We start from the raw sequence: 22,851 nt of genomic DNA on the forward strand, positions 1-22,851 counted from the left end.
GGACTGTAGGAGAACACCTCACACACACAAACACGCTCACACACACACACTCAGACGGCCAAGCTTGCCACGGGGCCTAACAGCACACTTACACCATCTGACTAGCAACAATATAAAACACCAGCACGCCTCTGTACAGTTAAAACCGCCTTTATTAACCCCGACCTCCACCAACTCCCCCATCCCTTCAGCGCCGCGCGGGAAAGGCCCTTTTACGGCAGTGTGGCACCCTCCCCAGCTTTCCCTACGGAGCCGGGCGCGGCGCCGCATTACGGCAGCGTCCCGCCGACCTTCCCCGGGCGCGCTTTACGGCAGCGCGGCGGGGGCGGGGAAGATGTCTGAGCGGGGAGAAGCCCCGGCGGCGGCGGCGGGAGTCGGGCCCGAGATGCCGGCCAAGAAGCAGAAGCTGAGCAGCGACGAGAACAGCAACCCCGGGGACCTGTCCGGAGATGAGAACGTGAGCCCCGAGCTGGGAACAAGCGCTGGGGTTGAGGCGAAGGGGCCGCGGCCAGGCCCGGCCTCTCTCTGAGGGGGCAGCGCCGCGATCGTTCCTGAGGCTGGGCCCCGGCCTCGGACCCCCCGGCCGGGCCCTCAGGGGGTCGGGGATCCCCTGTGGGGGCTGTTGAGGGAGATCCCCGGCTGTGGGGAACCCTGTGGGGCTGAGGGAGTGCTCCTGCTTTGCCTCCACGTGGGTGAGGGGAAACTGGGGGCCCGCGGTGGGCTCCGGCCCCGACCAAAGTGGGCTCAGGCCCCGAGTGGTGCTCAGGGGCTGCGTTAAAATGTCGCTTTTGATGTGTCTTTTTACATGTGAAACAGCAAAAAGAGCCAGTGGTCTTTCTCCCCGTGTCGTTTGACTTCATGACCACGTTGTAGAGTAAAAGTTGGTGTAAGTGTACGCGTGCGGCCCCGCGGTGGAGGAGGAGTAGGGGATAGTGCTCAGGCGCTGGCAGCAGAAGGCAGCTGTGAGGGGTGAGGATGTGAGCTCCAGGCTTTTCTTCGTGACATTTGTTCTCAGAAAGAGCAGTCAGGCATTGGGATGGGTTGCCCAGGGAGGTGGTGGTGTCACCGTCCCTGGGGGTGTTCAAGGAAAGGTTGGACGTGGTGCTTGGGGATGTGGTTTAGTGGGTGACATTGGTGGTAGGGAGATGGTTGGAGCTGATGAGCTTGATGGTCTTTTTGAACCTTAATGATTCTAGGATTTTAAGCTGTGCTAAAATCCAGTGCTCAGGACTTGAGGTAGCAGGGTTTGGTACAGGATAGCTCTGTACCCAAAAGGCAATCTCAGGTATTTAGCACTCATGCAGCTGCTGAAGTGGGGAAGTTACTCCAGTGTTATCCCTGCACAACTCTTCTCTTGGTTAGATCACTTATCCAGAAAGTGAGGGATCTACGCCACGTCCCCAGTGCCCTGTGGAAGTGCTGTTCGTGGGGGAACAGTTCCGAGGTGCTGTGTCCTGCTGCTGCTGAGCCTCTTTAGCTGCTCATCACCATCTGGCAGCTGGTCATGCAGACCTGCAAACATCTGTTTGCCCTACAGACACATGCGTTTGTGAATCTGAGTGAGACATGATGACAGATTTCGGGCTTGCGTTAGCGTTCGTTGTAGGTTAGCATGTGGGCTGTGTGGGTACTGAAGATGTGGCCAGTCTCAAAAGGGAAAGCAGTCTGTTTCCAAGGGTTTGTTATTGAACCCCATTAGTCCAGAAAGGTCTGGATTCTGCTCACGTTGTAACAGAACTGATTTGGAGGAAATCTGCCTTTTTGTTCCACAGGCATCCTAAAGGCAAGCTTGTTGGTGATGTAGTTACAGGTTCTGTGAGGAGCTGTGGCTTTTGCTAGTGAGTACTCTTGGGAGACTAGAGTTTGGACAGCTCAGAAGTTTCTTAGGGCAGAAGAGAAGAAATTGGAAGACCCAGCTATGCTTTTTGGGAGAGTGTTGGCTCCAGGCTTGGGCAGTTCCCTTACTGCCTTCACGGTGTGTTGTCTTCCCTCCTTTTTGTCATGTTGATGTCCAGGTTTTCAAAGTTGTTGGGCAACCAAAGACCCGTACGTCTGTGCCTCTTCTGGCTGATGGTACAGGTGTGAAACGGGGACAGAGCATAAACATTTGGTGGGAATCGATGTGCTAATGTTTACAGCTGCCCTTCCTCCACATTCCTAGTGGAGTTCTTGGTGTTACAATGAACATCTTCCAGTGGAAGGCTGCCTCTGTCTCTCCAAGCTCAGCTGTACTTGTCATATGGCTTCATTTGAGATGTTTTCTCCCAAATTTCTGGCGGTAGATGACCAAGCTAACTTGCCAAGGGAAAAAAAAAAGGGAGGGGGGTTGTTTTTTGAACAAGATGAAGTTTCTTGCGTGGACCTGCAGGGACTGCTTGTTGTGGTTGTGGTGCAGGTGGAGTGTGCGGAAATGGGTGATGCAGGGAATGGGGAAGTGTTTGTGAGTGATGTCCTGCAGTTGGGCTGTATGTGGAATTGTAAAATCACAGGATAACTGGAGTTGGAAGGGACACACAAGGATCGCCAAGTCCAACTCCTGGCTCCACACATCACCACCCAAAAATCAGACCCTATGTCTGAGAGCGCTGTCCAAACCCTTCTTGAGCTTCAGCAACTCAGTGCCATGACCGCTGCCCTGGGGAGCCTGTCCCAGTGCCCAACCTCCCTCTGGGTGCAGAACCTTCCCCTAACCCCCAGCCTGACCCTCCCCGTCCCAGCTCCATGCCGTTCCCTTGGGTCCTGTTGCTGTCCCCAGAGAGCAGAGCTCAGCGCCTGCCCCTCTGCTCCCCTTTTGAGGGAGCTGCAGGCCGCCATGAGGCCTCCCCTCAGCCTGCTCTGCTCTGGGTTGAATGAACCCAGGGACCTCAGCCACTCCTCATACACCTACCCATCTAGACCCTTCACCATCTTCATAGTTCTTCTTTGGACACTCTCTAATAGCTTTATGTCTTTCTTATGCTGTGGTGCCCAAACCTGCACCCATTGCTGGAGGTGAGGCCACACCAGAGCAGAGCAGGACAATCCCTTCCCTCAGCCACTAAGAGTGCCATGCTTGGTGCACCCCAGGATATGATAGGCCCTTTTGGCTGCCAGGGCAAACAGTGTTTTCTGTTAATTGTCTCAAATTGATCTAAAACTCCCAAGTAACTTTAAGGGTGGTTTTGCCCACCCCTTATTTCAGCTTTCCCCCTTCTTACCTTGGCTCTGCCTGCTGATTGTTGGAGGGATGGTTGAATCAGACAGGAAACTATTTTTTTATGTTGTGATGCCTTTTTTTTTTTTTTTTTTTTTTTTAATGTAGCTTTAAGTTGAAGCAGGAATCTGTAGAAAAGAGCAGGAGGGAGGGGGTAGACTTCCTCTTCTAGTGGCGGTGCTGACTTACTGCAGGGCTGCGCTTTGCCTGTAGCTGCTGAGGGTGTCCAGAAATCTCCCAGAAGGGCTAAATTCCTGACATGGCATAACCTAATGTTTTTCCACAAACACCCTCTTCATTCCTTACTTCAGAAGCACTTATTCCATCTACGTCAGAGATGCTTTCCAGGGAAACCAACCACTGCATCTTGAGACCTTTCCTAAGGGCAGTTGCCTGTATTCCAAGGAAGCTTCACTAGATCACAGTGCACGAATGTCCCTTTTGGATCAGCCCTCGGGTGACTCACGCTCCGTATCTGGAGAGAAATGCCATTACGTTAGTGATGGATTTAAGTACGTGAATCTAAATGAATAAATAAATAAGAAGTCCTCGTTATATTCTGTATAATTTGAATGTTTTCAGGATGATGCTGTTAGCATCGAAAGTGGTACTAACACGGAGCGCCCGGACACCCCAACAAACACTCCTAATGCCCCAGGAAGAAAAAGCTGGGGGAAAGGAAAATGGAAGTCAAAGAAGTGCAAATACTCCTTCAAATGTGTAAATAGCCTAAAGGTAGGTGTGTGTAAGCTTCAGCGTGGGGATGCTGGTACTGTTTGCTGGCAGTGACATAAACTATGTGACAGCATCAAAATAATTACACACAGAGCAGAGACTATTTCAAAATATCTATGTTCCATGCTTATCTGATGAAAGTACCTTCCTTATTTGGAATACCCAAAGTTCTGAAGAAAAAGAATACTGGCAAATAGGAATCAGTAGGTAATGCTGCAATTAATCCGATTTTTTATGTTTTTGCAAAGACTTATATATGATATTTTATAATTATTTCATCAAAGCTGTAGTTATTGAGTTAAGATGCTGGATAAACAGGTTGATATCAAGCAAAATGTGACAACTTGATGCAGAGCACAGAATTCATGCAGAGTTTTCTACCTGATGTATTTTAAAAAGAAATTAAAACATTCTTAAAAAATAAATCATGACATTCGTCTTAAATTTCAGCATTCTTTGCACACTTCTGATATAATTTCTTTCTGTCATCAGGGAATTGACATAAAAGGTCTGCTGTGTGCTGTGGTTAATTTATCAGGAGTGTTGTGGCTGTGTGGTCACACCTGGTCACATTTCTATTCCTACATAATCTAGAGGCATTAAGAGACAGGGATTCATGATCTTTACTCCTTATTCATGTGTTTTAGGGTATTTTCTTCTGCACTGGTCACAGACTATGGTGAACTGAATCGATTGTTTTCATTTGGATTCTTGTGCGCTGTCAAGGCGTTCTTTCCTTCCCCAGCCTTGTGGGGGATATCTGTGTTATACACTGTCTGATCCAGTTTTTCTAAAACTTTGAAATAAAGGGAAGTTGGACCTGGCAGAAGATGGGAGTTCTGTTAAACCTTATATTTGGCTAACAAGAAGTTCACGTAAACGCATCTGTGTTTTCTGCAGAATTCCTGTAGGAGGTTTATCATTCTCCCACATTCTCAACAACTGTTGAGCTTTGCTGAGGACGCTGTTTCTGAACTTAGGTTTCAGACTGCCTCACGGAAATAACTGGGTAGCTGAGCAGGAGGGGCTGAGACGTTTGGAGCCTGGAAACCTCCTAAATGAGCTTTGCCACTGGAGAAGTTCTAGTACAACATTAAGCTGACAAAGTGTCTGGGAAGCAAGTCAGTCTTAACTTTTATGCTTCAAAAACCACGTTTTCTCTTTCAGGGCAGCGGAGGAAGAGTAGTTCTTTCACTTTGAGCTAGGTAGGCAGCTGCTCCTGTGATTCACAGGCATCGCCCCCGCAGACGGTGCTTTCTGTGGCTTAAAGTCTTGCTTCAGCCACTGGCGTGGGCCTTCCAGCACCCAGACATTTAGCAAGTCCTGAGTTTTGCTGAGTGTGTTTGTTTTTTTTGTTGTTTTTTTCCACGGACCAGATATCCCAAAGTAGTTAGTATTTACCGAGTTCTTTTGGCAAAACAGAGCATCCCCTCCTCCCTGCTCTGGGGTGACCCAAAGGACCACCCTGTGTGGTTAAGCAATCCCCAGCTTCCTGTACAAGTGGAATCAAACATAGCTGAAATGCTGCATTCACTCTAAGCAGGGTATTTTTTTGTCTTCCCATTTCTCTTTGAACTGGTTTAAAGACCAGGTAGCAGTCAAATTTGGTCAGTCTTTTTTACTTTATTTTTGGGGAAGCCTCTCTTCTTTTCTTTTCCCTGTTCTTCTGTACTAATCTTGGAAATACTGTGAAGATAAAATGTAGCGATTGGATGTTGTATATGGGTTCAGAAATACATGGCTCTTGGGATATCATGTCATATATATGTCCCATTCTGCCTTTGAACTATGCTGTAAGATGTATGTGCTGAAATTAATGAGGAGTCAACATGACTTAAAGACATGGAAATTTATTGTAATGTTCTTTAGAGGTGTACAATTTATGGTTTGTTTGCTTTTTTCAATTTCCTACTCTTATTTTTTCCTCCTTCCCCCCCCTTAGGAAACATGGCCGTTGCCCACTGATTTGAATGTTAAATGGTTATGATTCAGCCTGAAAAACACACTGCTGGCTAAATATGCTTTTTTAAACACTAGTGTGAAAGTTATTTTGGCTGAAATTTAAGCATCAGGAAAACAAATATATAACTTGGAAAATGACAGGAAATCAGAAAGTGTTTTATTTTTATTGCTTTTTACAGTACTGAGTTACTGTGGTACGTCCTGAAAAAAAAATAATTGCTCTCTAAGTGGAAATGGTAGTTTATAAATGAGCATATACAGCGAGCAGAAGGATATCCTCACATACATCTATGTGTAGTTTTTTTATAGATAAAGCAAAGAATTCTGCTTTGATGTGCTCCCTTCAGAACAATGCCATCATCTGCCCGACCCTTTGCTCTTGTTTGGGGTGTGCCTCAGTAGCTCGTAGCAGGTTGATGTCTCTCAGCCTCTACTCACTGTCCCCTGAGCTGGGAATAAGGAACCAGCCACACGCAGGGTCCTGGTTTGTTACCTTGATAGGGAAAGCTAACTCAAACCACCGCCAGAAAGGTTTGCTTCCACTTGAGGGAACTGGGAGTGTGCGTGTGGTCCGTTGGTGCCTCACTAGCACCGTGGTGACAGCGCTGGACAATGTGCTTGTGTAGTTGCAGGTGGTTATTTTTGGCTGCGTTGGCCTGGTGGTTATTTCCCTGCCCTCTGTCTAAAGGCAGCTCTAGGCTTACTTTGTCTGCCTGAACCTGTGTTGGCGTTGGGTGAGTAAAGGCAGAACTAACCACTGATTATCTGCTTTTGTAGCAGCTGGAGGCCTGTTTGTTTCTGCGCCTTCTGTCTGGTGCACGAAGAACCTGCGTACTTTGGGTTTTGTGCCCTTTATTTATATCGGGGTCAAGATGGCATTTCTCAATTCCTCTCTTGAACCAGCATGTAGGTCAAACCCTCCTCTCTGGTTATCTCGTGATAACCAGAATGTGCAGCATGTAACAGGGTAATTTCTTAAAAACCTGGCTCATCGTTAGCAGCTGGAACAAAGATTAGAGCAGATAAATATTATCAAAACAGTATGTGCTCTCTCTGACCAGTGAGGATGATGGTAGGTTAGACGAGGAAAGTAGAACTTCTTCAGATAGATACCCCAGTGCTTTCCTCATTCTACATCTCTAATTAAGCTGTAATGCTTTATTAGTGCCAAATACCTGCTTTTTTCTTCTGTCCTGGGGTCACTAATGACCTTGCTGCTTTTCCCCTGTTCCCCCATCCCACAAACCCACTAGTTTGGCCTTTCATGTTATGATGGGTAGTACTTTGAGTTGAACCGTGAACAATTCTTCTTAATCTGTATTCAGCTTTGAAAATTACAGCCTTTCTTTAAGACATGCAGGAGGGCCTTCACTCAGAGGTTTTCTTCTGTCTCTTTCTAGCTTTGCCTGTCGAGGTAATAACAGATGCTGCCTTTCTCAGTAAATACTGCCTACTTTAAATTCTTCCGGCCCTCCTTCTTAGTAAGCTCTTTCTGAGGAGCGTTGAACTCCCCACCCCCTCCTCAAATTCATTCTTTGGTTCTTGCATAGGTCAGAGCTGCCAGGGCTAATATTTCTCTGAAGCCCTACCATTTGAAGGCTGCTTAACAGCCATCATGAGACACTTCCTTCCTGCCTGTACTGTCCCAGACAGTCCCCTGTGGGGAGGCACTCTAATGAACATTATTCTTACTGAAAACATCCTGTCAGGACAGGCCAAAATACTGTTATCAATTAATAACAAGCACCACCATATTCATCACGATTTATAAACATATCTGCTTTGTTTCTTCTCTTAAATTGATGTAAGCTCTTTAAAAATAAGTTTTCAATTCTTCTGGTGACTGTTCTTGAAGGAGATCTGAAAACACTTTGTAGACATGAACTTTGCAGCAGCTTTGTGACATGCTGGAGTTAGTTCATCAAATCTGTGAGAGAGCTGCGAGACTTAACTGTGCTGTAATAGCTAAATGTAACTCTTCTCCACTGTTACACCAGCGTAATTCTTCTTAGTCCTTGTAGGTCTCCTCTGTGAAGTTGTAAATCCGTGTGTGAAAGTAATATAAAATGCATGTAGACCTGGCCTCATATGCAGAGCTTTCCTTGTTGGTAGCGGTAAAACAAACAGTAGAGCTGCAAATGTAACTCAGGAGTTCTGGCAACTTCTGGCCGTAACTGTGAGACAACACTTCTTCCCCTTCACTGTTTAAAACATTTCTTTGGGGGCAAACAGAGGAGAAGTATTTCTTTAGCCTTCCATAAGAGAGCCCAGTAAAAATGTGACACTACAAAACTGTTCTTTTTAACTGTTTGCTATCTGAAATTATCCTGGATACAAAGCTAGTAGTTGGAGGAAAACATAACAATTAAACTGTTTACCACCACAGCTGAGTTTCATGAAAATAATGTGTGGGTTTTATTTATTTTGTCTCTAATCTTACTTTGCATCTACAGGAGGACCATGGTCAGCCTTTGTTTGGAGTCCAGTTTAACTGGCACAGTAAAGAAGGTGATCCTCTCGTTTTTGCCACTGTGGGCAGCAACAGAGTGAGTAATCTGTTCTTAAGCATAAGCCCTTCCGTGTGCTTTTGTTTGCTTTCCTGGTTTCAACCAAACCCTTTACCTGTGTTTAGCACTGACACAAGATCCTTCGCATAGCAAGCTTTGCTTCTGAGGTACATAGCGTCTGTTATCTGGGAGAGGTGCAGCCTCTGACTTGTTGTGTGAGGTCATGCTCTAGCTATTTGGGAGTGAGCCTCTGTGTGGTAATGGAAATTCTTCTGGCAAGGTAAACAGAGAGGAAGGAAGACAGGTGCATAAATGTATCTTGTCACTAAAATTACTCTTTGTATGTGTTACTGTTTCCAAACAGTTGCATACTCTAAAATGGGATGAGAAGTGTCTGTGAGGATGCCAGGTAGCTCAGTAGCTAAATTAATGGCCTGTGGGGAGCATCTTTATGGGCTTTTTATGGAGAAGGATCTGTCATTTCAGTCTTCAAAATAACTCCTGAAGTGCGTTCTATGGAAGTGTTGTGCATAAACAAGCCTTTCATTTCCTGCTTTCTTCCACCTGATAGTTACCAAAAGTGCTAAACTAAGATTAAGCTGTGTATCAAATACTCCTGTAAAAGACTGCCTCCGGTTGGAGGTTGTTGCAGTGTAACTAGTTACAAAGAGAGCTTAACCTTACGGAGACAAGTCAAGAAGTTTCTGGGAGTGGTGTTAAACTGAAACTGCTGTGAGCATCTTGTATCAAACAATTCCCACCTGTGAGGAGCAAACAGGTAATAGATGAGAGCTAAGCCATAAAAATGCTCTACCTCTCTCAGTAAGGAAGTTAATATAAGGGTGCATGTGATTTCCTCTTGAAATACCACAAGAAAGCATCAATTTCTCTTTTTTTTTTTTTTTAACAGGTTACCTTATATGAATGTCATTCCCAAGGAGAAATCCGTCTGTTGCAGTCCTACGTGGATGCTGACGTATCCTTTCAAGTTAAAAAGGCACTAGTTTGGTTCCTCTTTATCAGATGAAGAGGCTTTGTAGGAAAAATAACACAAAAGTTTCGTCTGTGATTTCATACTTCACTCATGTGGCACATTCCTCATGTTAAGTCCAAGTTGTCTTAGTTCTTTTCCACATCCTAGAGTCCCTCCTATTGAAATAATATTAGAAATGCAGGCTCACGGAACGTGCTGTATTAAAATATTTGAAAAACAATTCTTTGTTGGTTTAATCTTCCTAACTCTTAATGTTTGCGCTGTGTCTCACATTCACTGTTTTACCATGGTCTCGGCTTCTCTCTTGACTGGAACTGGATTTAAAGCCTAAGAATGATATTTCATGCTCGGAGTAATAATGTGTGTTGGTCAGTTTGGTCTTGATTCATCCTCATTTTTATTCCCAGTCTTTCAGTGGTTTGGACAAAGAGATTGAAAAGTGATGCCAAGAGAGAGGTATTCCTTGTGTGTTATGGAACAGAAGTGAGGAAACATCTGGAGAAGAGTCAATGTTGCTGATATTTGCAGATGTATAATCAAATATTTATCTTTTTGTTATTGGACCAGCACAGACTCCTTGGCACTTTCATAAAATAGCAACAAGTTTCTTTTAAAAAGTCAATTGTTTTTAAAAGAAAGTTTCTTTGGCTCAAAACCAACCAAAAGTCTGTGTTCTTCTGTGTTCCTTAACAAGAGGTGTTGTAGGCAGATGAAAATTTCTATACCTGTGCATGGACGTACGATAGCAATACAAGCCATCCTCTTCTTGCTGTGGCGGGGTCCAGGGGTATTATTAGGATAATTAACCCTATAACAATGCAGTGCATAAAGGTGAGTGCGCAGAACTTTGGGAAATAGCTTGTGTTTCAGTAAGGCATGAAACATATGTCTTCTAAGTATGTCTAAACATGAAAGGAAATGATAACTTGGTCTCTGAATTCTATCCCAGCACTACGTGGGCCATGGAAATGCAATCAATGAACTGAAATTCCATCCAAGAGATCCAAATCTCCTTTTATCTGTAAGCAAAGGTGAGGAAAAAAACCAACAACCTCTTTTTCTGTATAAATCAGGATACTTTGGATTGGATTTTTGGTCTTGAAAATGGCCAAAATTTCTCGAGTCTCTGAGAATTTTGTTGATGGCACTGAACAAGTTTATCTCAGAATTCTAGAGCTCTTCATGGCTGTACATCATGCACATATTTAAATCCATGGCCTGCACTAAAAATAACTCCACCTGTGGTGCAGCAGGGTTGTGAATAGCGCTGCTTTTTTAGAGAAGAAATGTGAGAATTGGAGTTGCTCTTTCCTTTCTTGAAGTTGGTTTGTTTTCAACTGTTGAAGCATGTTGCCATCTAGTGGGAATGTTGTAAAGTTGCAGATGGCATTCACCACTGTACTCATGGGCAAAAAACTTTGATTCCCTCTTGAGAGCAGCTCTGACTTTAATTGGGCTTTGTGTAAAAAGGATATTAGGGAAGGGAGAAGTGTTTTTTGGTATGGTTTCTCATGGGCTTGACCAGTCTAAACAGTCACAGCTTCCTAATCTTGACTGTTTTGTTAGGGGATACTTGATCTGCCTCGAGTTAAGCCTTCAGGAACACTGGGGCTGGTAACATAAGGGGACTTTTGACTTCAGTGTTATTGAGAATTAGGGTTGGGAACCTCAAGTTTGTGTTTCTGAATTTCTCGAGTGCTTTATATTGTCTTCTTGATGCCATTTTGACATCAGCTGTAGTGCTGTGAAATGTAATGTGTAATCTTGGACAGGGTGCTACCTACAATTGGGTGTGAGGTGAGAGAGTCCTGGGGTCTCAGAACTGCTTGGCCGAGAGATGAGTAGAAAAAGGGGACGATGTTTGGGCCTGTGTGGCCTTCCAGTTGGCATTATTGTAATTCAGTGCAGTGTACTTGTGGTACCAAATGGGAAATACGGTAGAGGTTCTTCATTAGAAATTGTTTAAACTTCCTTTAAGCAAGTGGATTAGTCTGACTTTGAAATGTGTATTGTTTATGGAAACAGTAACTCCCATCCCTACAGTCTGTGATTCATAAAGAATAACTGTTTAAAGATTTAAAAAAAAAAAAAAAAAAAAAAAGGGAAAATAAAAGCTTTATGAATGCTGATGTAAGAATGACTTAAAAGAAAATTAACATTTTCTTTTTTGAAATACAAAATTGCTTTTGAAATAAGACTAAATAAAGGCATACTTGTCCAAGATCAGACTCTTTCAGAAGACCTAAAGACCTAAGTATATTCTGGTTGAAGGTATCCCTAGGGGAGGGGGAAGGGCACGCGTTCTCAATTACAGAATTACTCAAACAGTAGCTTAGTTTTAATGGCAATTTAGTTAATGCAGTTCCATTGCTTCTAACAACTGAAGAAGAATTAAGTGCCTTTTAAATGTTTACTTGAACACCTTTTATTGAAAGTGGTGAAGCTGAAATATATTATTCATGTGTACATGTAAAAAGCAGCATGTAATTTTATTTGTTCTTTATAGATCATGCATTGAGACTGTGGAACATCCAGACAGACACGCTGGTTGCAATATTTGGAGGAGTAGAAGGGCACAGGGATGAGGTGTTAAGTGCAGTAAGTGGAAGACTGTGGGGCAGTGATTTAGATTTACAAAGGGTAGTAAGCCTGTAATATGCAACTCTTTATCCTCCTGTGCACTGTTTTCATACTATACCTGCTGGAAAACAAAAACCCTGAAGTGCATCAATGCTTTTTAAGGGGTAGATAAGTTTAAATCTGGTGGTTTGATCTGGCCACCTCTCAATAAGCAGGACAGATGTTCACTTGCTGTATCTATTTCAGTAGCCAATTCACTCAGTGCAGCCTAGATGTAAACGAAGTAGAGCTCAGTGGGGCTAGAAGGAGTAATAAATTTTCATTATGGTCCCACTTTTAAAGTTCTTGAGGTCTTATCAAGCCAAAGCAGCAAATAAACCTTCATGGTAGTGAAGGAAAGAAGTTATTTCAGGTGAGTTATGCTGCTTTCCAGCAGCTGCAGACAGATGCTGCTACCCAGCAAATACCAAATAGAATCTTTGACTTTTAATACTCTTATTAACAACTGTTTCCTTTGCTGTTGTTTGACCCGAAAGGTGAGGTGTGTACCTACATGAAACCTGATGCTGTGTTCTCTGGGAGTTGTAAATACTCATCACCCAAGTAGTAGCCCTGGAGTTCTGCCAAGGTTGCTCCATGAAATGAAACCTAGGGAATTTAGTGAGGGAGAGCACGAGCAGTAGGTTCATTCATTGTCTGTCAGTGCTGTTGAATATGTCTCTTTTTCATTGAGGGAGAGTAACTATAGCTAGTAAGCTACTATGCTTCTGTGCAGTGAGCAGGATTAAGTTATTAGTATTTTTTTCTATTTGAATTATGCAGTTTTATTGCATTCTCTACACAGAAGATGCTGTTTTGATGGAAATGATGGAATAAAATCTGAGTTGATATAATGCAGCTTAGGCTGGGGGTGCTCAAAATTATTTCATATATGTAGGATTATGATCTTCTGGGTGAAAAAATCATGTCCTGTGGGATGGATCACTCTCTAAAACTCTGGAGAATCAATTCCAAGAGAATGATAAATGCCATCAAAGAGTCTTATGAGTACAATCCAAATAAAACTAACAGGTACGTAGTCTTCATCTTCTTGGCTGTCTTTGCAAAATAAACATACTCATCAACAGCCCAGATTAATTCCTGTAGAAATTGGGAGTTCTTGGAGATAGTGAGTGACCTGGGGATTGTGGGGGATACTGAGTCTCCATGGAAGATGTCTTTCTGGTGCTTGCTTCAGTAGAATTTTATTGGATTCAAAGTTCTGACACTTATTTTTAAATATCTTAATTATTTTTTAATTATCTGCTTGACTAGGAAATGTGTGGGATTATCATCATCATTCTTAATTAAAGCTTGTAGTTCATTTTGTTTTAAGGCATGTCAATGGCTTTTCTTCCTTTTGCCTCAAAATTTCTAGGAGGGAATCAAATCTGTAATTAAGCATAGTGAATAATTCATATTGTGTATTTATTGTTAATTATTGTATCTGTTATCTGACTTTGGGGCTGGGACAAAACTATTTATGTAGTAATACCTTTAATTTTCATCACTTTTTCTTATCTGACCTCAAATCTGAGCAAATTGTCAAGTAAACATAACTACTAGTTACATGATAGATAAAGCCTCCTTTATGAAGTTCATCAATTTTTTAATCTTAACTTCCAGTTAAACCATTGAGAGAATTGAAGAGTCTAAAACACACTGAACATGTTCAGCAATGAGACTAGCTGTGAAAATGCTCTCGCTTTTTTTGGTAATGTTACCAAATATTAAATGATGCTTTAAAAAAATGCTTTTTTTTTAGTGTGTTGTTCTATTTGACGATTTAGATGTTGCAGAAGAAGCATCAGGAAAACTGGGATTTAACCAGTTCTTGAGGTATTTAGCAATGGGAGCTGTGTGCAGCATCTGGAGCTTTTGCTTAGCACTGTCTCTGTACAGTCTTTTACAGTTAAACATTTTGGGGAACAATTTGTTTCAATAGGAATGAGGATGAAAATGGACTGTTCCAATTTTATTAAAAAAATAAGCATACAAAATCTACTTTGTTAGAAAATTTTTAAAACAACAAAAAGACAAGACTTGTCCTTTTTACATTGAGATGTGTTAAAACTGGCAATTACAAGTTGGACTTGTATTTCCCTGAACCTCACTTGGCTATTTTCTCCATAGGCCTTTTATTTCTCAGAAAATTCACTTTCCTGACTTTTCTACGAGAGACATACATAGGAACTATGTTGACTGTGTACGATGGTTGGGAGATCTAATCCTTTCCAAGGTAAAGTAGCAGCTTTTCCAGCTATCGTACTCCTGTTTGCTTATTCTGAGGTTTTTAAACAGTAGAAGTTTTACTGGGATTTGGGTTGTAGGTGAACTCGCTGTGCTGTGTTAAATGATTTTATGGAGTGTACTGTGAATTTTGTCAACTGTTGGGATGTGTGGATAAGTAACTTTTACCTAAAAAGTAGAATTAGATCTGCTAAAAGTACAGTGGTACCAACTAACCAGGATCTGTATGGAGTGTCCAGAGGGAGGCTATGCAGCTACAAAAGTGAGGGATCCTGCAGCTAAAGGGAGAAATGAGGGTTCATGTAATGGAGTTCCTTTGATCTGTATGGTAGCACTAGTAAGGTTTGCTTGTAGGTATTAAACTCGGTGGTGGCACTGCCTCTCTGCCAGAAATTGGTGCAGGCACAGTCCTGTTGGTTGAAGGGACTGGGTGAACAAACCTCAAATCTAGGTTAATTTAAGCTGCTCGTGAAAGTGTGTTTGAGTACCTGTGGTTGATTTCTTCTGAAGTGGGTGAGGGAGGGCTCCTGCAATCTGGTTTTCTGGCAGAGCTGTGAGGGCAGCGGGCTCCCAGCAAAGGGCAGTGATATATTGTTAGTGATTTATTTAGCTGTGATCTAAGGGCAGAGGTGAGATTTTTTGGTTTTACTTTTTTTAGTGTTGTTGGGGAAGCTATGACAGGAAATGTTAGATTTAATTATAACTAGACTGAATGTTTTACAATATAAATTGTAAATATAGGTAACTTTTTTTGTGTTCACTGTTTCCCTTCTAGTCATGTGAAAATGCCATTGTGTGCTGGAAACCTGGCAAAATGGAAGATGATATAGATAAAATCAAGCCCAGTGAGTCAAATGTGACCATACTTGGGAGATTTGATTACAGCCAGTGTGATATATGGTACATGAGGTTTTCGATGGATTTCTGGCAAAAGGTATGTGTGAGCTTTGACCTTGCTGCATCTGAAGGTGTGTAGCTTTTCACTGATTCCATATTTATGTGTATGGCACAAATCCTGGCTCATGTGATGTGCTATTTGAGGAGATAGTTTGTCTGCTGCAGGTGGCTTTATATGAAACTGGTATCTTCTCATCCCATCTGCAGAGAGGGGTAATAAAATGGGAGAAAGAAGGCAAATTATGTAGCAGTTCTAATTCCTTCAATAAATTCATTAAGCCATTCATGTTCAAATACTTGGATACCACTTTGTAAAATTTATAAAATCCTTTATAAATCCTTAAGATCCTTTATAAAATTCTGACTTTCAGTTCTTTGAGATAACATTGTAAAACTTGTATGTTCTCTGCTTTCTTTCACAGATGCTTGCTCTGGGCAATCAGGTTGGCAAACTTTACGTTTGGGATTTAGAAATAGAGGATCCTCATAAAGCCAAGTGAGTACTTCATGTTTAATTGTAGTTTTGCTGAGAAAGGGAGTTGAGGCACTTTCCTTTTTCCTTTACTGATAATTACAGAAATTCTTAAACAGTGGTAACCACTTTCCATTCTAACTACTAGGTAAATAAAGGTTCCGAGTCCCTGAAGGTTAATGTTATTCATTTATTTAAACTATTTTGTTACTTACATTATAGCAGTGCCAAGAGGTCCCAATCAAATTGTGCAGGGCACTGTGTGAAGATACAGTGAAAGAATGTGTTTTCCTCAAAGAGCTCACACACTAATAAGGTAGAAAACTTATGAAGCAATTAGGAGATGGTAGGAGGGTGTAGCTCATGACAAAGAAATAGATGAAAGGACTAAAGTGGTGAGAATACAAAAGTTAGCTATGAGTGTGATGTGAAGAAAACAGTATGACTTTTCAGTTCCTTGCCTGTGTGACCAGGTGATTTTATTGCATGTTTTTGTGTGTGTATGCACACAAACATGAAATTTATACACACATAACTGCATGTTTGCATGCATATATATGTAAAAATACATATATATGAATGCCTACACAAATTTCTCAAAAATGCTGCAGTCTTGAATCACCCAATTACCATATATTATTCCTAACAATTGGAAAAGAACGCTGATTACAAAGTTGTAAATAATGTGATTCAGTATGTGGTTCAGTCCACGCTTCCATGAAAATTGATAAGAAATGGCAATGGGTAGAGAGGAAATTGCTGCTTTCCTATCTCCAGGTTCAGAATACAAAATACATCACAGAGGGTGCAATCCCGTTGCCCTACAAATTCTTCCTAGGTCACATAAGTCAGATGGTGGTGAAACAGCACTTGTAGTAGCAAGTGCAGATTTAACATTGCAGCTGAATAATTTTCTTTTATTTATAGGTGTACGACTCTTACTCATCCTAAATGTGTTGCTGCCATTCGACAAACCAGTTTTAGCAGGGATAGTAGTATCCTTATAGCTGTGTGTGATGATGCCAGTATCTGGCGCTGGGACAGACTACGATAAGTAACTTTTTCTTAATTCAAAGTAGAAAATATATTTTCAAATTATAATATAGTCTGTTAACTCGCTAGTGTGGTAGACGCATTTAGTGTAGACTTCCTCGAAGGTTCAGCAGGCTGGAGCTGAACTTAGTGATGTTTACATTCTGTGTATTGTTCTGCTTGAACTTTGCTGCTTTTAATAAAAAGAAGTATTTTTGTAAAGTTTTCTGAATTGTCCATTTTAATTATTTCCCACAATGAATTTTCAGGTATGGCTTATGAAATACCTATTTGGCTTGTAGCTGTATTCATCCCTTTTTATGCTAAAAACTTAATGAAGCTACTGAATATTATCCAGGCACCAGACAAAGGAAGTACTACACTTAGGAATATAGCATAAATAAATGTTAAATCGCTACTAGAAATATTTTGAAATCCTTAAATTCATTGCACTTTAAGTTTTAATAATCTCAAACTGGGATGTGCTTTTCACCATTTCTGTTACTGATTTGGGGAAAAACTCTACCAACTTTTTTTTTGTGGTTCACATTGCTGTACTCTGGATTTTGTCTGTTTGGTTACTGGGATTACTTTATATCAAGGTTAGGCAATTAAAAATATTGATGTTGTCAGATTTTCCAAATAGCATCAACAATGCTCTACTCGCTCTAGGAATAACTGATTCTAAAATGAATATATTATTTCTTATGGGTTTAAAATACGTACAGCTAACAAAAATGAAAGGGGAATAATTAGTATGACAGCAGATAACATTAACAGTTATAATCTGTAGCTGAAACACTTATGCTGCAGGTATAGTTGAAGTGTTAGTCTGTGTTCTGTGTAAGTGGTCCTAGATGCAGCTGTGTGTACACGTGAAGAGGAGGGATATTGACTGAAGATGAACAACTGAAGGGAGGTGGATGAAATACCTGCAGGGTTGAACACAAGTTAGCTGAAGAGGGAGAGGAAGGTAGTTGAGGCTGGAGTTTTCAGCCTCTACTTTAAATTGCAAGCACAGTATAACCTAACATGCAACTGCAACAGGCCTCTGTTATCTCATGGATGGGGAGCTGGCAGGCAGAGTCTGAAAAGTTGTTGGGGTGGAGAAGTGATTGGGAGAGCACTGAAAAGGCAGTGAGAGTGCTAGAGTTTTGTTTGGATGAGCTAAAGTACATCCAGAACACGTGGGCTGGAGACTGATACCATTTCACCCTGGGAAGTGCTTTGCAGTAGTATGCCGCTAGACTAGTCGGCTTTGTTTTTCCATGTTCAGGGCTGAGAGTGAAATGGGACACAAAAGCAATAAGGATTTTCAGCCAAGGTTGTTTTTTAGGTTGTAAATGCCAAGTTCTCAAAACTGAGCTGCTCTGCTTCTGAGAGGAAGGAAGGGTGGTGGCTGCCTAGAGGCCTAACACAATTAGGGTCAGCTTTAATTTCTGTATTAACTTGTGAATACCATGACCATTGTTCTATTAAACTGTAGAGAAATATTCCAACTGGTTTGCCCTAAGAACATGGAAGATGAAATCTCATTCAAGGTGTGGATACTGTTAACATGGGGAAGAACTGGAAAACGGGCAAATGCAGATCTGGAGCAAGACCTGGGGAAGAAATTCTGCTTTACCCAGTCAGTCCCATCTGCTTTGAGGATATAAATCAAAATAGTAACTTGAATACACACCATAAGGGAACAAACTCTTCCCTTTTATGTTCACTTGGGCTTTATGCATCTGAATGCAGAGAAGTGATGTGTTTGATTTGTTCTTTTCTTTCTGGACTTCTCTATTTCTAGAGTCAGAATGCAGATAATCATTGTTTCTGACAACAAAATACCTCTTCTGAAAGGTACAGAGCTAGTAGAATGATAGTAATTGAAAAAGAAGTTAAGAAGAGTTGGAGTCTTTAAGAATTACAGAAGAGTTTAAGCTCTAAAGCCTTTAATCTCTTAATAAAAACTTTTAGTCTGTTCTTTGTCAAATTCTGTCATCAGCTCCTTCTACTTCCTGTCTTTACTTCTCTCATCTGCATTTTGTTAAGTCAGACTCTGCCTGGGCTGCCTGCCTCTGTGGCAGGTTCTGTGTAGCTAGGAACCTGTTTCAGGAGGCTGCAAGGGTCAGAGAGGTCTTTTCTTTCTAAAAAGTACAGTGAAGTTTGGAAGCTAATGTTTTCTTCAACTGCTGCACACTGAGCATCTCTAAAGAGATTTTCTTTTATGAAGGGATGAAAGGGGTATGTTTAGCCTCAATGTCTAATGATAGCAGACTTTCTTTGTTTTAAAAGGTTTTCTGTGTAGTGGGCCTGAACTCCTAGTGGCAAAATAGATTTGTATATGTATTGTATCCATTTCTCCTGTGGCTTGTCCCCAAACTATTTCTATATACTCTGTTCTCTCATGTAAAAACACTGTGTTGAGGTCAAAAAAAAGTATTGTTGGGAGATGAGCATCTAATCTACAGATACATACAGTATAGATATAGTTTATATTGAACAAGCATTTGACTGTTTATCATGAAGACAGTACAAAGTCTAATTCCATCTACAGGATCTTCCTTCCTCTGAAAGGCACAAAGAAGACACCACAACAATTCAGCCTGACAGGGGAAAATGCAGTAAGAGGTTTATTTTGTTCCTCATTTAGGCTGAAGAAATATGTCTCTGTTGTACTGTAAACCCTACCTTATTATCTCTCTTGAAAACAAAATGCAAATCTGTTGGGATAGTTTCTGACACTGTACTTCAAAGAACAGAGAGCCCCCACAAAAGGGGACGGGGCTGTGAGTGTCCCACACCCCCATCGGACTTCAAAGGAGGACAAGAGTCCTTTTTTACTCACCTGCAGTGTTCATGCCAAACTTAGGATGCATACACAGGCTTTCAGCAGGAACGAGAATGATAAAGATTCCCTGAGCATCCTAAACTGGTCATAGCTTCAGATCTTGGACAGCCAGTGAAATGCAGGAGTACCTCTCCCTACTCATACTCATCACAGGTAAGCAAGAAAAAGCATTTATGCTTCAGCAGCTTGGCAGTCCAAATAAGCAACCCTTAGCTGCAAGTGAGTTTGTACTTCCACAGGTGTTTTGAAGGCCACCTCTGTGATACAGCTTGAAAGGGGGTGGAATATTTCTTCTGCAAGTTTCTATTCTTCAGCAGTTTGGAAAGAAAAGTAATTTACAGTGATGGTCTCATGTGTGTACTGCATTCTCTGAGCTCAGAGATGAGATCTGGCTGAATGTACGAGGGCGAGAGTGCTTTAATACACACTGATGCATTATCCAAAATGCCCACAGGTTCATTTACAGCCTTGAAGACTGGAGCCAGGGCAAGAGAAGTATACTTGGAAACTACAGCGGTCATAAAGCTCATGAGGGATGGATTTGGCCATCCTGCCCACTTGGTCTAGCCTGGCTTTCCAAAGCCCAAATGATAAAAAGCCCCCCCCTGTCATGGAAAGACCAGAAAGCAGCACTGACCTGGTCAGAACAGAAGCAGCTTGTTACTCCAGCTGCAGAAGACAGAACACCACCGTGATCTCCTCTGATACTACAAACTGCCAAAATGAGGCTGCTCCAGTTGGTGTTCCTTTAGGTTCCACAACTCATTCTTCACTAAACCACATGAGTAGGACTACAGAAAATTATATGAGGGAGCAGTAACACAGAGTACAACATATAGGAAGGCTCTGGACAATCAGCTGGAGGAAGTTCTGTGTTTTTTCCCTTGAAAAAAACACAGAAATCCTCCACACAAATTCTCTCATGCTTTTGTTAATTAAATTGTGCTGGGCCAGAGGTCTGTTAGGTCAGGCTGGCATGCATTTCTTAACTAGTGAGGCCTGCAGAAGCCTGTGAGGTGTTAATTATTTTACTTCCACACCAGGCAGACACTTCCCTGTAAGGTGAGAACCTGAGAAGCCACCACCATGCAGCTTTCAGTGCTGTCACAACTTAATGACGCTCCAGTTCCCATTTGGCCTCTCCATCTTCCAAAACTGCCCGTGACATTGTCAGCTACGTGTGGCATCTGCACAACAAAGCCTGCCAAATCCTACAGCAGGATTTAGTGGGTTGCCCAGCTGACCCACTCTGACAGACAGCTCAGCCTGGGCCTCGTTAACTGCCCTCATTGCTGCTTCCCAGATGGGCAGCCTAGAAATGAATCTTCAAACTACCTCTCTGGTTGAGCAGAGATGTATCTGAGGGTTTGGGTCTCTCACAAGACTTTTGGGAAACAGCTCTGAGCTTTGCCAGCTAGGTTACCTGGGATGGAATTGGTTTTACTTCTCAAAAGCAGCTCTTCCACTGCCTTCCTGGGACTTGTCTGTCTTCTGTCTTCCTCTTGTGGCCCCCAGGTTCAGCTCATGCCCTTTCTTGTGAGTCTCTGGTTGGGTTTTCAGCTATTATGGAAAGAAAGAGCCCATTTCAGGTGAGATGAACACAGGAAATATCATTGAGCATTCTCATTGGCATTAACACTGTTCTTAGAAGAGTCAGCCCTAAGGTTGACTTTACTTGATAAAGAAGTCCTTAAAGGCTTTTCCTCAGCCACTGAAGCCAAAATAAACTTTTATTTTCATTTTTATTTTCATTGGGGATCAAGTCCTAATTCTTAGTTATGTAAATGAATTTGGAAAAACATGGCAGGCTGCACAGCAGCATTTCTCACCAAGCTAATCTAGATCTGGTGAACGTGACCCGGAGCTCTCCCCCTACAGGATGGCTGGGCACAACTGGCTGAAGCCATCTCTGGGGCAGAATTTATGTTCCTGATAAAGACATCCCATTTAATCCAGGATGATCAGCGTGTCCTCAGCCCAGCAAGGTGCTCTTCCCATCCCCTAGTTTGGGTTGAGAACTTCTCTCTCCTGGTTGGGAGTTGCCAAGCTGAGAGACAACGGTCACCTCCTAGGCACCAGTGGTAACTGATAGCATCAAAATTCAGCTTCCCTGCAAAGACAGGCTACTTTCCAACACATTTTGAAATGCCTGCAGTACCTGGGTCCTGCGTGTATTATTCTCTGCCTCTGCTTTCTTCTCCTTCCCCGGGGCAGAAGCTGTCAGGACTCTTTGTGAATGCCACACCACAGCGAGCTTCTCCATCTCCTGGGGGGAGCACAGATAGGCAGCAGCCCACAGGATTGCCCTCCTCTTTGGGGAGGTGGGGGAAACATTTCACTTCCCCTCACCTCTGTCCTTTCTGTCAGTGCTGTTTAGCTCAACCGGCAGAAAGGAAAAGCCCTCCTGTGGTACAACTGATTGCAAAAAAATGCATTTCTCCCCCATAACAGCTTAACAGTTATCTGGGTACAGATCGCATGTATTTCATGAGTGCATGGACATGAACACAGTGTAAAAACAGTGACTTTTAGCTCTTGTGCGTTCTCATGGACCCATACACAAGTGAAAACGGCTATAAAGAATTTGTAAAGGACCGACATCCACCTTACTAAATGTTTTCACAATTAAAGGTGACACTATAAGGACAAGGATCCCATACAGCATACCTCTAGTGCTTCGATGTAACGGTCAGGAACAGGGAGGGCAGTTTGGGCTTTGGCTTCGAGCGTCTCTTTGCTTCCTGCTTCCTCCTGGGAGCTTCCCCAAACTCCAGACAGCCTCCTGAAAATGCATGCCAGGAGGAGCCTGAGTGAGGCCTAGTTAGTCCTACAGCTGGTGTTCATGGCAGAGGACACAATTCTGCCACACATGGAAGATCTCCTGCCCTATGTGTTGTCTCTTCTCTCTAACAAAGAGAGGGCAGAAAGCTGGAGCTGTATGAGGCAGCTCTGGTTCCAGACTCCAAGTCGAGGTCAGGAGGCCCAGACCTAGGCCCCTTCAGTACCAAAGTGACCCCAGAAAATGAGGCCAGCTGTGGTTCTGGGGAGCATGGGCTGACAGATTATTTTTATGTCAAGTAATGCTCTTTTAACTGAAGCAAAAGCTCCTTCTTGGTTTGTCACCTCTGAGCTTTGCTGGCCTCTAAGCACAATCCAATGGAGCTGAGACACACAGAGACCATGAAGAAGTGGTTCAGAGGGCATTTGGACCTCTCCTCCCTCTCACAAAACATTGCTAGACCCTGAACATTGCTCTCACAAGACAAAAAGAGTAAGTTCATTTAAATAAAAGGGAGTAAGAAAGTAATCCTCGACTTCTGGAACATTTTTTTCCGTTCAGTTACTAAACAG

The 22,851-nt window shown here is 42.5% G+C and overlaps 1 protein-coding gene across 1 annotated transcript; it reads left to right on the top strand.

Moving 5' to 3' along the window:
* Window positions 1-330: 330 nt before the first annotated feature.
* Window positions 331-16,887, top strand: EED (embryonic ectoderm development). Its single transcript, XM_032207417.1, has 12 exons — window positions 331-457; window positions 3,776-3,928; window positions 8,344-8,436; window positions 9,308-9,373; window positions 10,097-10,222; window positions 10,341-10,422; window positions 11,898-11,989; window positions 12,909-13,042; window positions 14,144-14,249; window positions 15,036-15,194; window positions 15,580-15,653; window positions 16,557-16,887. The coding sequence occupies exons 1-12, from the start codon at window positions 335-337 to the stop codon at window positions 16,681-16,683; spliced, it is 1,335 nt and encodes a 444-aa protein (XP_032063308.1). The 5' UTR covers window positions 331-334; the 3' UTR covers window positions 16,684-16,887.
* Window positions 16,888-22,851: the final 5,964 nt, after the last annotated feature.

The sequence above is a fragment of the Aythya fuligula genome, chromosome 1 (genome assembly GCF_009819795.1).
Source record: "Aythya fuligula isolate bAytFul2 chromosome 1, bAytFul2.pri, whole genome shotgun sequence".
Classification (NCBI taxonomy): Eukaryota; Metazoa; Chordata; class Aves; order Anseriformes; family Anatidae; genus Aythya; species Aythya fuligula.

Excerpts from the sequence above, each read along its gene's own strand:
- EED (XM_032207417.1), top strand. The coding sequence starts at position 335 with ATGTCTGAGCGGGGAGAAGCCCCGGCGGCGGCGGCGGGAGTCGGGCCC. Across the intron at positions 10,423-11,897 it reads CCTTTTATCTGTAAGCAAAG|ATCATGCATTGAGACTGTGG; the intron begins GTGAGGAAAAAA and ends TGTTCTTTATAG. Across the intron at positions 13,043-14,143 it reads AATCCAAATAAAACTAACAG|GCCTTTTATTTCTCAGAAAA; the intron begins GTACGTAGTCTT and ends TTTTCTCCATAG.